Source organism: Crotalus tigris, unplaced genomic scaffold (assembly GCF_016545835.1).
Source record: "Crotalus tigris isolate CLP2741 ecotype Arizona unplaced genomic scaffold, ASM1654583v1 scf7180000018371.15429387391:27106975, whole genome shotgun sequence".
Lineage (NCBI taxonomy): Eukaryota > Metazoa > Chordata > Lepidosauria > Squamata > Viperidae > Crotalus > Crotalus tigris.
The window spans coordinates 6,539,149-6,552,532 of record NW_024096970.1 but is presented as its reverse complement, the minus strand read 5'-3'; the positions used below and the strand labels follow the sequence as shown (position 1 = coordinate 6,552,532).

The 13,384-nt window shown below is 37.7% G+C and overlaps 1 protein-coding gene across 3 annotated transcripts in view; it reads right to left on the bottom strand.

The window, feature by feature from the left end:
• Positions 1–6,638: 6,638 nt before the first annotated feature.
• Positions 6,639–13,384, bottom strand: part of PREX1 (phosphatidylinositol-3,4,5-trisphosphate dependent Rac exchange factor 1) — a 239,229-nt gene continuing 232,483 nt past the window's right edge. For 2 of the 3 annotated variants that reach the window (XM_039351245.1, XM_039351246.1), the window contains 3 exons: positions 12,723–12,825; positions 12,097–12,164; positions 9,891–9,964 (listed from right to left, as the gene is read on the bottom strand). In XM_039351245.1, coding sequence (XP_039207179.1) covers positions 9,922–9,964; positions 12,097–12,164; positions 12,723–12,825 — 214 coding nt within the window. In that variant the 3' untranslated portion in view covers positions 9,891–9,921. Of the gene's footprint in view, positions 9,965–12,096; positions 12,165–12,722; positions 12,826–13,384 lie in introns of all 3 variants that reach the window. The other variant, XM_039351244.1, reaches the window with a different exon arrangement.

The window sequence follows — 13,384 nt, the reverse complement described above, 5'->3', positions numbered from 1 at the left end:
TTTTTGCAGGAACAAATAATATTCCTGGATTATTATTTTTTTTTGTTATTGTTGTCTTGTTATATTTCTTGTAAAGAAATGGGATGGCAGATGATGAAAGGATAATATGGTGAAATCAACATTGATATAAATGATAGAATGAGTGGTAGCATAGGAAATTATCAGATCTCAATTCTCTGAGCTGCACTGGACCCCAGTATGCTTCTGGGTGGTCACCCCTTCCCCCCCCCCCAGCCCTTCATGGCATAGGGCTGAGTTATTTGCAGGACTGCCTCTCCCCAAGTGTTTCTACCTATCCCATCAGATCTAGGCAAAAATATGTGCAACAGGTCTTATCAATTAAAGAATGCCACCTGCCCTTTGGAGCTTCCTTCTCCTAGAGATTAGATTGGTTTTTTTGCAAGATCCAGAAGACATTGCTGTGTTTCTGGTCTTGGAGATTGGATAGTCAGTTAGAGCCCTTGAGCTGGTTATTTGTGATTCTACCAATTTTATTTTATTATTTTAATTCTTGGTTGTGTTTTTCACTGCTGTTAGCTTCCAAGAATCATCATGGTGAGATGGGTAGCCATATAAATGGAATAAAATCAAAGAATATAATTGAATAGAATGTTTTTTCTAAGAATGGGATCTCGTAGTCTTCCAGCTATGGCTGAATTTCAGCTCCCCACAGCTTCAGTTGCATGTGAAGTACTGAGAAATGCTGGGAGCTGTTCAACTACATCCAAAGGTCCATGTTTTCCTAGCTTAGCTCTGTTCAAGATAAAACTGGCTTCTCAACCTGGTAACCTTCTTGGTTGACTTTGTCTCCCGTAGTTCTTAGTCAATATAGTTAGCTTGGGGAAAGGATGGGGAAAGCTCATTAAGTATTTAATGCAGTATTTCAGGCATACATATTGCATTAAGCCTGTGCCCTAGTGAGACTTTTCACAGCCTGAGCTTTTTACTGTACGATTTGTTGCAATGTTATTGATCAGGGGTCTTCAGACTTGGCCCTTTTATGACTTGTGGACTTCAACTCCCAGAAGTCCTCAGCCAGCTAAAGGAATGGGCTGGCTATGGGGGTGTGTGCAGGAGGTGGGTGTTGTGTGTGGTTAGATGCCCTGTGTGATACATTTGAAAATGGTAACTTTATAGTCTGTCTATCCCAAAAGACAGAGTTAAAATAAGAAACCTGAAAAGTTGTCGATTTTTTTTTTTTAAAAAAAGCCATGTCAATTCTGAAATCCACTCAAAGTGGAAATGAATGGAAAAGGCATCACATGGTAATGTTCACTACTCTCAAGTTGCACTAGCAGAGTCAGTTAGTGATCCAGCACAGATCCTCACACACACTTAGGTCAGGCTTTCACAAGGGTTTAAGCCTGTGAAATGATACTTTCAATGCCTCCCTCCACCCCTTCCATCCCCAAGACATATATACAAAAGCACAAAGCAATCGCTGCAAATGGAACCTTTTCCTAGAGACTTAAAGCTGCATTCTTCTTTAGCTAGCCTTGTAACCTTCCGCGTTCTGCACTGGAGGTCAATTAAAATAAGGTGATGCCTAGAAAGGAGAGAACACCAGTTAATGTGTTAACACTTTGTTAACACTAGTCAATGTGTTGTTTAGTTGGTTTTGTTCACTTTGTATGAACTTTTTTTTTTGTCTAAAAACCATCAGAGATGGAGCAGGTCCAGATCCCTCAATAGCCAGCCCTGAGATGTCCTAGTCCTTCCGAGTGATCAGAAATTTAGAGGAAGTGGTAGGTCTTGGCAGAGCCCAGGATGTCAGAATAGTCCCAGCTGTTATTGTCACTGCTGCCATGGTGCCTGGCACCACCTTCTTCCTTTTCCTCCTCTGTGAATCTTCTCCAAAAACAGCAATTGGGAGACTTGGCAGGGACTCTTTTGCAGCAGATGGTGGTTACAGCTCCATCTTTCCTCCATAACCTTTTCCTAATGTTGGCATACACACACCCCAGTCTCCCAGGGTTTCCACAGCTGCCTCCTCTGATAACACCTGCCTCTTGTTGCTGAGTAGCCCATCCATGCATCCACAGAAAAAATAAAAGCATTGCTAGCTCTGTTACCATCCCTGATCCATTATCACTTCCACCAAAGTGGAACCATCATAGCCCCTGTGCTTCTTCCTCTTGCTTGGCTCAACCATTTTGGGAACAATGTGCCAAAAGGTGAAGTGGTTGCTGTCTAATTAGATAATAATCCTAGCAATTGCATTTTGGTTGCAAAGTGTGCTATCTAACAGCAATACTAGTTTTTATCCTCACAAGCCTTTTGAAATTTGTGATTTTTAACTTTCATCCTATTGAATATCAACTGAGCATTTTTAGCTGTGCTCTGAAACAGCTTTGTTTATAATTTTATGGGGCATTTTGCTCTCTGCTGTGTTTCAAATGTAGCAAGCAAATGCATCTATGGATCTTTCATTGATTTTTATGGATGTGCATCTTAGTGAGTTAAAATACCAGAAGGAATCAAACTGATTCCTCAGCATTGGAAATCAGCTTTGTACATATCACCTTTCAGCACCTATAAACCTACTGACCACAGGGCAGTACATGTGAAGATAGGTAATAACAGAGAGACTTTTATCTTCTTTCCTTGTTTACAAAACTTTGCATTTCTCTATATAGCAAGCCTTTTACAGATATTCTGAAAGTCTTCATTACTTCATTACTGCCATTATTTTTCCTTCCTCTCCCATTCAGTTCTCTTTTTCTTCTGTCTTTGAACTGTGCAATTCTGGGACTTCTGGCTCCTCTCTCCATAATGGAGGACAGCATGCTACAAGTTTTTTAGCTGTAGAAAGATTAAAGAAACGTAAAGTTTCCTACCTGCTCTTTCCTAAAGAAAACTCATCCTTATTTTTTTTTCATCTGAAGCATTATTGAAAATATTCAATAATATTTTCTTCTAAAAGATACACTCCTAACTTCATGTTTATGGAGATTCTCAGTCATCCAGGTCCTGGTTGTCCCAAAGGTGCTTTTTTCACAAGGCAACTGGACTTTTTTGTTTTTTCTTGAAAACGTTTTGCTTCTCATCCAAGAAGCTTCTTCAGCTCTGACTGGATGGACAAGAAACAAGAAAATCCAGCTGCCTCATGAAAAAAGCATCTTTGGGACTCCTAACTTCAGTGATTTTTTTTCTCCATGCATTCCTTCCACCATGAACACTTCCACAGCCATTTCTTCCCTAGCTGCCAATCAATTGATTGATGTGTCAGGTATTCATTTGCAGATTATTTTTATTTTCTGTCCTTCTCCTTCCCTAATTTCTCATTCTTCCTTTTCTTCTCCCTCTCTTGTCTTTCTCCTCAACAAGTTGGGTAGGCATGATGTACGCTGTGCCAATCAGAAAGTTATTTAATAACATAAATATTTATTAATTTAACTAAAATGTATCATAGTTAAGCTTTTCAAGACCTGCTAATAAAAAGTGAAGGGAAATATACACGTCCCATGACAATGTTTGTTGAATCCAATCTGGGTCACCTTAGTTTTCCGAGTTTTTGAACTCGTGGTGGAGTCCATCTTGGCGCAACTTCTCTCTATCTCAAGTTCTATGAGGATGGGGGCTCCAGCATGGGTCCCAAAACTTGGAAGACTAAATCTCTGGTACAAGTAACTGACCCAGATTGGATCCTGCAAATTGCTAACAAAGACACATTTTATTGAGTCTGGGTTGATCCAGTTCTCACTGCAAGCACTTACCAATTGCTCCAGCATCAGATGAACTAGCAAACCATGGCCAGTCCCAGTTTACTGATTAACAAACATTTTGAACATCCTGGACAGCTAATATTTGCTGATTTTTGCTTATTAACAATTTCCAAAAAATTGTGTAAAATATATGTGTCCCAACTAAGTTAAAGGTACACTTTCTGGCTGGCTGGCTAGCTGTGTGGCAATGTTTGTGTGTAAAGAGATTTATTTTTCACCATTTCCATTTCCATTCAGATTAAAAATGGCATGAATTCTTACAGTTTCCTATTTTTTTACATCCAAAGACCAGAAGGGAGGATTAATCTCTAATTAATTCTCCTGTCCAGATTATGTCTAATGATGCAAGTAAAGCAACAACCAGCCTATTTTCAAACTGTGACTCATGTGTGTTGTGTTTTAACTGCAATTCAACATATGCTCATGGTTCAGCTTGCTTGGTTGCTTATGCACAAGAAGCTGTTGTGTGGTTTGCTTGCCCCACAGTATGGGAGCTCTCTTTACGGACAAGGCCTCCCCTAGTTCTAATTTCTCTCCGCGGGTAGACATTTTCTCAAATATAAGCAACTGTCACTTCAACCTGGGCAGGAGAGGAGATTCATCACCCCAGAATGAGCAACCCAATTATTTCTCAGGGCAGCAATATTAATAAGATGTGTCCACAGAGCCACAAGAGATCTGAATGCTGTACTTGCAGGACCCAATACCTAGATCCTTAAGACAGATTGTAAAGATTTCTTTTTAGAAACTCTTTACAAAGCAGTCATGAAATAATGGAAAACAGCATGCGTTGCCATAAGGGCTGCCCTCATTCCACTCCTGTCACGCCACTATCTTGCCAATAATTTTTTTTTAAAAAAAATCTTGGCATCCTGATAGATCTGGCAGGGTAGCAGTTGTGAACAAGTCAACACGTTCCAGGGATGAGTCATCTAGCAATGCTGGCACTGTGAAATAACTCAGGATAGATCAACATCTGATACATCCAACACTTTCCTGCAGAAGTTTATTGAATCAAGCTGTGAGAACTTTTCACAGTTGAAAAACATTTGGAAGCTTTCTCTTGCTTGCTTTCTGCTCTTATGTGTGCATGGAGAATGCGACACAGCAAATAGCTTGTAATGGCTGGAAAATTAAAACTAGATAGGTAGGTAGGTAGGTAGGTAGGTAGGTAGGTAGGTAGGCAGGTAGGTAGATAGATAAGAGAGAGAGAGAGAGAGAGAGAGAGAGAGAGAGAGAGAGAGAGAGAGAGAGAGAGAGAGAGAGAGAGAGAGAGAGAGAGACACGGAGGGAGAAACACAGAAGTCATTTCATGAAACTAATGAAATTATAATTTGCTCCTTTCACTGGCTTTTATAAGTTTAATTGGCATTTTAAAAATTCATTATAGCAGCTACTGGTATTTTTTTTTAAAAAAAACTTCCACATTTGGAAGAATTTGTAGAGCATATTCATTCAAATACATCACCTCCATTCTATGAAAAAAAGTAAAGGTGGCAGTTGCAACTGTGGAATTTGAAGCTCCTCCCTTTTTTCATGGGCATTGCATGTGACACACACACACATACAAATGGTGTGGAGTTTCAATCACAGAGTTACTGGAAATTGGACAGTAGGCAATTAATAAATTATTACTTTTTTAGATCATGAGCCATTGAGAGTGTATATAATATAATCAAATAAATGTTTCAGCCTTGGAATATATTATGAACTAACCATTTGTGGCTTATTCAATAATCCATGATTGAGCAAACCACAGATCAGTGCAATAAAAACCTGTTTCTGTTCCCTCACATATATACACTAAACCTAGTATAAAAGTAAATGCTTAACCTAGAACTAATCTAGAACCTTTCTGCAGTAGAACCTGCAATTATTCATTTAGAAGATGTTTTCATTTTATCCAGTTTCAACAGTGCCTTGTAATTTTAAATATGAGCAGAATCTACCTTATCTCTGGAATAGCATTGCTGTGTTCGCATTACATGTTATATCCAACAAACTAAACCATATTATAGCTTAGGTAAGTACAAAACCTAACAATCCAATCCTCCTTCAGACACATTTAGCCAATTATTCTGGAGCGATCCATTAATCCTCCAAATTAAACGTAGTTTCTGGTGATTTGTGATGATTGTGGTGTTCTGGACATGGTCTAAGTCCTCAAACAAGGCTATTTTGCTTGGAAAACTACATCACATATAGCTTGACAATTCTGAAGAACAGAACAGTTCTCACTGTTGGAACATTCCAAATGTTCCACTTCCAGAACATTTGGTTTTGCACATTCTGATTATGGCTTAACACAATAGGCTACTTAGAGTGCTAAAAGATGCTGGGCTTTCACATTACATCCAAACACAAAATACCCAGTTTTTTAGCCTAGTCTAGGAAGTTAAACAAATCCAGTCAAGATTTAGCTGTAGATCTTGATGAGTGGAAGATTATAACCACACTTAAGATATCTGTTTTCATGGATATAGACAGGAATGGCATCACATACTGCATTTTCATGTAGACCTCTGGGACCTTGGCCTGCATTCTTTTTTTGAACAAAATTCTCCAGCAGTTTTCAGTAAAGATATTTGCAAATTTAATGGAAAAGGGCACTGAAAATGAAACCCAAACTCTCGGTAACGTAATGTCTGAATCAAATGCCAAATTTTCTATAGTATTCTCTTCATTATGTCAATAAGGAACCTGAGAATTAATGCAACACAGCTGCTATTTAATGTATCAGGTCTGTGTTTAACTACTGATAGTTTATGTTGAGATCTCCCAAATGAATTTTTTCTCCCTCCTCCCAATATATATATAAAGCATAGTTTTAAAATGAACTTTTCTGTGGGGACTGCCATTTCATAATAGACAAATATCTGCTTGAGAGACTAAGTAAAAAAACAAAAACAAAACTCAGTTCATCATTTTTCTATTGAATTACAAGAATAACCAATTTGAGAGGCAAACAAGGCAGCACCAGTAGAAATTACATGGATCAGCAATGAATGGACAAAATAGGTTAGACATCAAATGTATTAAACTCATTTATCACATACACATATACATACCATTAGCAATACAGGAAGGAAAAATGAAAGAAAGCAACTGGAGTTGACTTCACTAGGAATGTACTTTTTATATACATACAGTACATCTGAAAATGCCAGTTACATATTGGTATAAAAATATGTTCTGTTACTTCCCCGGATTGGCAAAACCAATGCCTTCAGAAAAACCCCACAAAGTTTATTATAAAGAAAAGTGATTGCTCCTTTCTTGTGTGTGTGACAGAGATGAGTTAAGGGAGCTTCCAGGAGCCAGTTTCAGTGCTGTGATTGGGGAAATGTCAGTTGCAGGCTTCTAGGAGAGGAAACCATGGAAAACATGCAATGGATGTTCAATATAATTGCATAGGAGAATTTCACCTAGCTCTTACTGTCCTACACAAGTCTAACCACCTTCAGAGCAATAGTATGTGACATCAGGAATTACTTAGGCAATAGCTACTATAGCTAAGGAGTTTGAGAACTGACACCCAGCATATCTGGAGAATTAGATGTAGAAGACTGAATTTAGGACATGGTGGTGTGTTCAGCTGGACTAACAAAAGCAGCTCTATACCATGCTCTCTGTAATTGTGTCTGACACTGCACTTTCATTCTTCTACTGAACCTATCCCAATGCCTTGTGACTTTTTCAATGTCAATATGTGTACCTGGTTCTGGTTTACAAGCATTCTTCAAATGTGCAAATGTTGTTGCAAGAGATGTAATTCTACTTTCCCTTTCCTATGTTCCCTTCTGTGCGCTGGACAATGCTTAAAAGAATATAGATTGCAGCCTTGGTGAATTCTCACATACCATTGTACAATATGTGCAATATTCTCAATAATACAAAATGTATAGACTTGAAGATAAAATTTTGAATTATGCAAACAGCAAGCAACCGGTTCCTTTGAAAGGAATCCTTAACTTCAGCAACTATCCTATTCATGCGTGTACATTAGTCTAGCAGCTGAACTTGTGGTGCATGATCTTTACATTCAATGGGGTGTGTAGGAGGCAAGCGTGACAATAAAATTCTTGACATTCTAATTAGACCCCAATATTAGTTACATGAATCAGTCTTCATAATGGTCTCAATGAAACTGAAGAGCATAAGGCAAATTAGTAGATGTTGGGTCATGCAGAAGGCTGATACAAGACTTAGATTCAAATCAATTTTTTCCCCTAGCTCAGCAATCATGGACAGACAGCCACCTTCATGATTGTATATCTAGATGCAATTTGCTGAGAAAGTCTCATATAAAATATTAGTGTCTATCCTGGATAAACTATTTTAAATTAGCCTATATTTGAATGCTCACTATATGTTACTGTATATAATGGGGAGAATAAACTGTTATATTTCAAAGCAGCATGAACTAAGATGACTACTTCAGTTTACTAAGCAAATCTTCCAGAAAATTTTACTAACTTTAGATGAGTTCCATTCAATAACTTATTAAGAGCAACTATTAAAAGTTATTTTTCAATTAAGGATTTTTTTTTAATCCAAGTTTGGGGGGGGGGGTTAGTACAGTGGTTTTCACCAGGAAGCCTAAGACTGCCATCTGCTGTCCATTTAATTATACAACAGCCTTATTTATTCTAATATGAATAAAGGATAGTCTTATGCACCAATCAGAAATGAAATTGTACTTTAACTAGAATCTCAAATAAATTCAGATATGACAACATGTTTCCTCCTCATCAACTTCCTCACCCAAAGTAGAAGCAGAGAAGCCATTTTCAGTGTAACACATAAAAATAAAGGTTTTGATTATTAGCAAACACTGAAGCTTATTAAATGCCCTCTTCAAAGACCCCCACCCCCACCCACAATCCTTTTCTGCATGCCTTAAATACCACATCACTTTAAGGAATTTCTATGCATGCCCCAAAATATGCATTTTACAGCATATTATGGTGTTAAATTATTACTGATATAGACAAGTATTAGTTTTATTCCTCTTAATTTCTCTTAGTCGCTTGACCAACTTGAATTATTGATTTAAGGCACTCACTCCACAAAAATGTTATTTCTGGCCTGAGATTGCTCTTTTTTTTCTTTTTCTTTTTTTAGAAAAAATTGCATTGCAGATAATCATCCTGATCAAACTAAAAACATTTCTAAAATTGGGAAAAATTAAGTACATTATATACACAACCAAATTTTTGTTTTAAATTACAACCTACTTGTATTCATTTTTTTAAAAAAAACTAATTAAAGTCTACTTAAATACTGTAAAGTTTTAAATATCATAATAATATTTTCAGTAAACTACTACATATCTACCAGTCTATTGGCCCCTTTGAAACAAATACTTTTTTATTTAAATCTTGCATATATACCGGTAGTAACATATTCCAAAACAGATCTTCTATGCCACATAAATAGGTATATTTCTGTCCTTGCTTCAAAAACCTTCATATGTTTAAATTATTGAAGCAAACAGCTATGTCTTGCTTCTCTTTTGTAACAACTTATTTTTTTAAAATCCTTCATTGTTATTTTCAATGGTAAAATATAACTGTATTTCCAGAATACATAATGGACCATTAGTTTTTTTTTAATATGTTAACTTTACAGTAAAAGTTAAAAGGAATTTCTTGTAGAAAGTCTCACGGAATGTGTATTTTATAGAGTTGAGCTTGGTTTAGATTAATACGAAGTGAAAAATTCTTTGAACAAACCAGAGAATGTGTGCCATTCAAAATTTCAAAGTGCAAGTGAGTGTTTGTGAAACTCTTATTCAAGGCAACTGGCCAACATTTTGCTAGAAACTCTGTGTAGTCCAAACTCCATGGCAGGTAGGTCTGCTTCAGCTTGGATCATCTGTGCCCATCCAAAATTCAGAATCCACAATGTTCCATGTCAGGCAACCTGAGAGAGGTGATTCTTCCATCCATCCTCTGGAGATTTATTTTTGAGAACTTCCGCATCGAGCCCAGAAAGAGTAAGCATGCCTGCTCTCGTAATTTGGCAGGAAAGAAGGGGAAGAGAAGTCCCTAGTGCACTAGAGTACCTAAAAAATAGAAACCGGGACTGTCCCCTGTCTTCTGGACTCAGCACCAATGGCATAAGACAGTACTCGGGCAGAATTGCTCTGTGCTGAACACTTCTGCGACTCCAAGATAACCTGTTTCCTTTTCTCTTACAAATCTCCATCTGCAGGCGGTTGACACACCTGGTAGATTCTGTAAAAATGTGACAAAGAAGACACTTAAGGACAATGTGGCAGACCAAAGTAAACCAAATTGTTTTAAAACAGCCATGCTCAATGTCTTGCCCTCCAGACCTTAGACTCCTATAACTTTCATAAATTCATACAAGCTGGTGGAGAAATTAGGAATTAGGGAATTCCAGTCCACAATATCCGAAGACAGTCTACATATTTGTTTACTTGTTTTATTTACCACTGGGCTTATGAGACTGTGCAAATCAACAACATGACTTTGGGTGGTGTACAACAACAAAAAGCAAACTACAAACCTAAAAAGAACCACTTAAAATGCACACAATATATAAACATTATAAACATAAAACACAAACTGAAAAAATGGCGTCCTGCACCATAATAAACGAACAGGGGACTCCATTCAAGTGGCCCCCAAATGCCTGAGGTAAAGATATAGGTCATTAAAAGTAAACTCTAATTCACCAATGAAATGTAAAGATTCCTTTGAATGCTCTTTTCCCTCTGGAAAAGAGGGAAATGATATGAACATGCAAAACTAATTCATGTTGATGAGGTAATTAGACCATTTTGTCCTCCACTGTTTCAGCAGCTGCCTAGTAGTTAAGAGCAAGTTTTTTCTGATTTCAACTATGCCCAAAGGTGCTTTTTCAAAATTCAACTGGATTTTCTTTGTTTTTCCTTGAAGACGTTCCGCTTCATCTGAACTGAACTGAAGAAGCTCTTTGGATGAGAAGCAAAAGGTCTTCAAAGAAAAACAAAGAAAACCCAGTTGCCTTTTGAAAAAGCACCAAATCTCCATAGACATTTACTTCAACTAAAGCAGTGGTTCTCAACCTGTGGGTCGGGACCCCATTTGGGGTCGAACGACCATTTCATGGGGGTCACCAAACAACGCAGTCCACCATTTTTCCCCCCTTGTGGGTCGGGACCCCATTTGGGGTCGAACGACCATTTCATGGGGGTCACCAAACAACGCAGTCCACCATTTTTCCCCCCTTTTCCTTAGCTGTGCTACTCCCTTTTATTCTATTGGCTTTTGAAAGCCAATAGAATAGACTCTCTTGAATAGAGTCTAATTCTATTGGCTTTTAAAAGCCAATAGGAATTGTCCAGGCTGTCTTTGCCCTGCTGAGCCCGCCAAAAGTCCCATTCTGCAAACAGTGCTGCACCAGTTGAGTAGTCCTCGACTTACGACCGGTTGAGTAGTCCTCGACTTACGACCGTTGGGGGTCGCGGTATTAAAAAGGTTGAGAAACACTGAACTAAAGTATATTTTGCATCCAAAATACTACTCTGCCTTTGAGATACAGCCAATGTCTCCTATGACTTGCTAACAGACAATAGCAAAATGGGCTGAAAAGTATATTGAAAATTCAGACAAAATATGGGAGAAGGGAATGTTGTGTCTTCAGAGTGACAACACAAGCCAGCTTCTCCGATTTGCTAGTTATGGTGGTGAACTTAAAAAAAGTTTGCAATTTCTATTATTTTGTAATAATTTTATTGAAACTTTTTAATAGGCATAGTAAAAATAAATGCAAACAAAAGTTTAAAGAAAAGTTTAAAAAATTTAAGAGAAAGAAAGGAAAGGAGAAAAAAAGGAAAAAGAAACAAAGACGCTAATAAAGAAATGGCTTTTAACATTCAGCATACTGAGCACTAATCTAACTTGTTTAAAAAAAAAACCTTCTCCTTCCTATAACATAACTCATATTTATATATGCAGTCCAGAAATCTTCATCTATTTAGTTTTGGTTCAGTAATATCCATTAAAAATTACTACTCATTTCAAACAGATTATTTATCTCTGATCAAACAGTCCAACTTTATATTCCTTCCTTCTGCGTTTAATAATTGTAACTTTTAAATCATTCCAGTAGTGTCTCAGGATCTGATCTTTCATCAATACTTTCCATTCCAAAAGTTTTTTCAGATTCTTTAAAAGAGCCATGGTACCGCAATGGTTAGAATGCAGTACTTCAGGTTAACTCTGCTCACTGCCAGGAGCTTAAACCTCACCAGCTCAAGGTTGAATCAGCCTTCCATCCCTCTGAGGCTAGTAAAAATGAGGACCCACGTTGGAGTGGTATATAACTCTAAGTGCTATTGCTATTGAAGCTAGCTACCTACCGGGGTGCAGATTGTGGCATCTGATCCATCACTTTTAAGTTTTTTGCAGAGATTTCAACCCTTGGTCCCTAAAGAAAAACATACAAGAATAGTTGCATATGTAGAAATACATTATTTTCATTTGAAATATCTATTCATAGCCATAAAGCAGCTCTGGAAAAGAGAGAGCTGGCAGTGTAGTTTTCTGTGCTTGCTTAAGATGAAAGTCTTCACTATGTTTTGCAGTACTACTGCCCAATACAGTGAGAGAGTGACAATATCACAGCACACTGACAACTGTCCTGAGTGGGTGCATAAAGATATTCTGCACACTGCACTTGTGGTTTTTCAGATGTTGCTTCCCTTCCACTTTACAAAATCCCTATCAGCAGGGCCAGTAATGAAGGATGCTCAAAGCTGTAATTTGCTAACATCTGGGAAAGCAAAACTTTTCTATCTTGCTTAAAGCAAGATAGGTTTGTAAATAGTTATCCTAAGCATGCCATTTTATTACCTTTTGTATATTACCTTTTGGATATTCTGCATATAAAAATTCTGAGCAGTGCATACAAATATACATATTCAGTGTCCCATTTGGAAATTTATGGTTGCTAATATTACTTATTGACTGCTTCATTAATACTCACTTGCTTTCTCATTATGTCTGTTGCCTGCATAATACACTTGGGCAAGAGTCCATGACTGCGAGCCAATATTGCTGCTTGTTCCAATGACACACAAAGTGTGCTCCTAATAGTATAGCATAATAAAAAATAACATTGCAATCAGAAAAACTTGATCAGAAAAGCTGATTTACCCCCTTCCGTAGATATCCATAACCAGTAGGCTGCCACCTGCCCCACTCACAGAAAACCCTTCAAAACATGTCACCAAATTATACATTTCGAATGCCATAGTGGTAAAATGATAGAATATTACATTTATGCATTTACTAAATATTATATAATTTTAATTATCTCCTCATTTCCATTAAATTCTATTACCTTTGGGTTTGCTGCAGTCCCTACCAATGCTTTGCCCTGGTCCCACTCATGCTGTCTTGTTCTTGCCTACTTTAGGGAATGTGACCCTAAGGATACCACAGAAAGACCAAGTGTGGGATATGACCTGAAAAGCTTTGTCCATCCTGCTCTACATCTTTTCCTGTAAAAAGGTAAAGGTTTCCCTGTCAGTCGTGTCTGACTCTAGGGCACAGTGCTCATCTCCATTTCTTGGCCGAGGGAGCCAGCACTGTCTGAAGAGAATTTCCATGGTCATGTGGCCAACATGGCTATACGCCAAAGGCAGA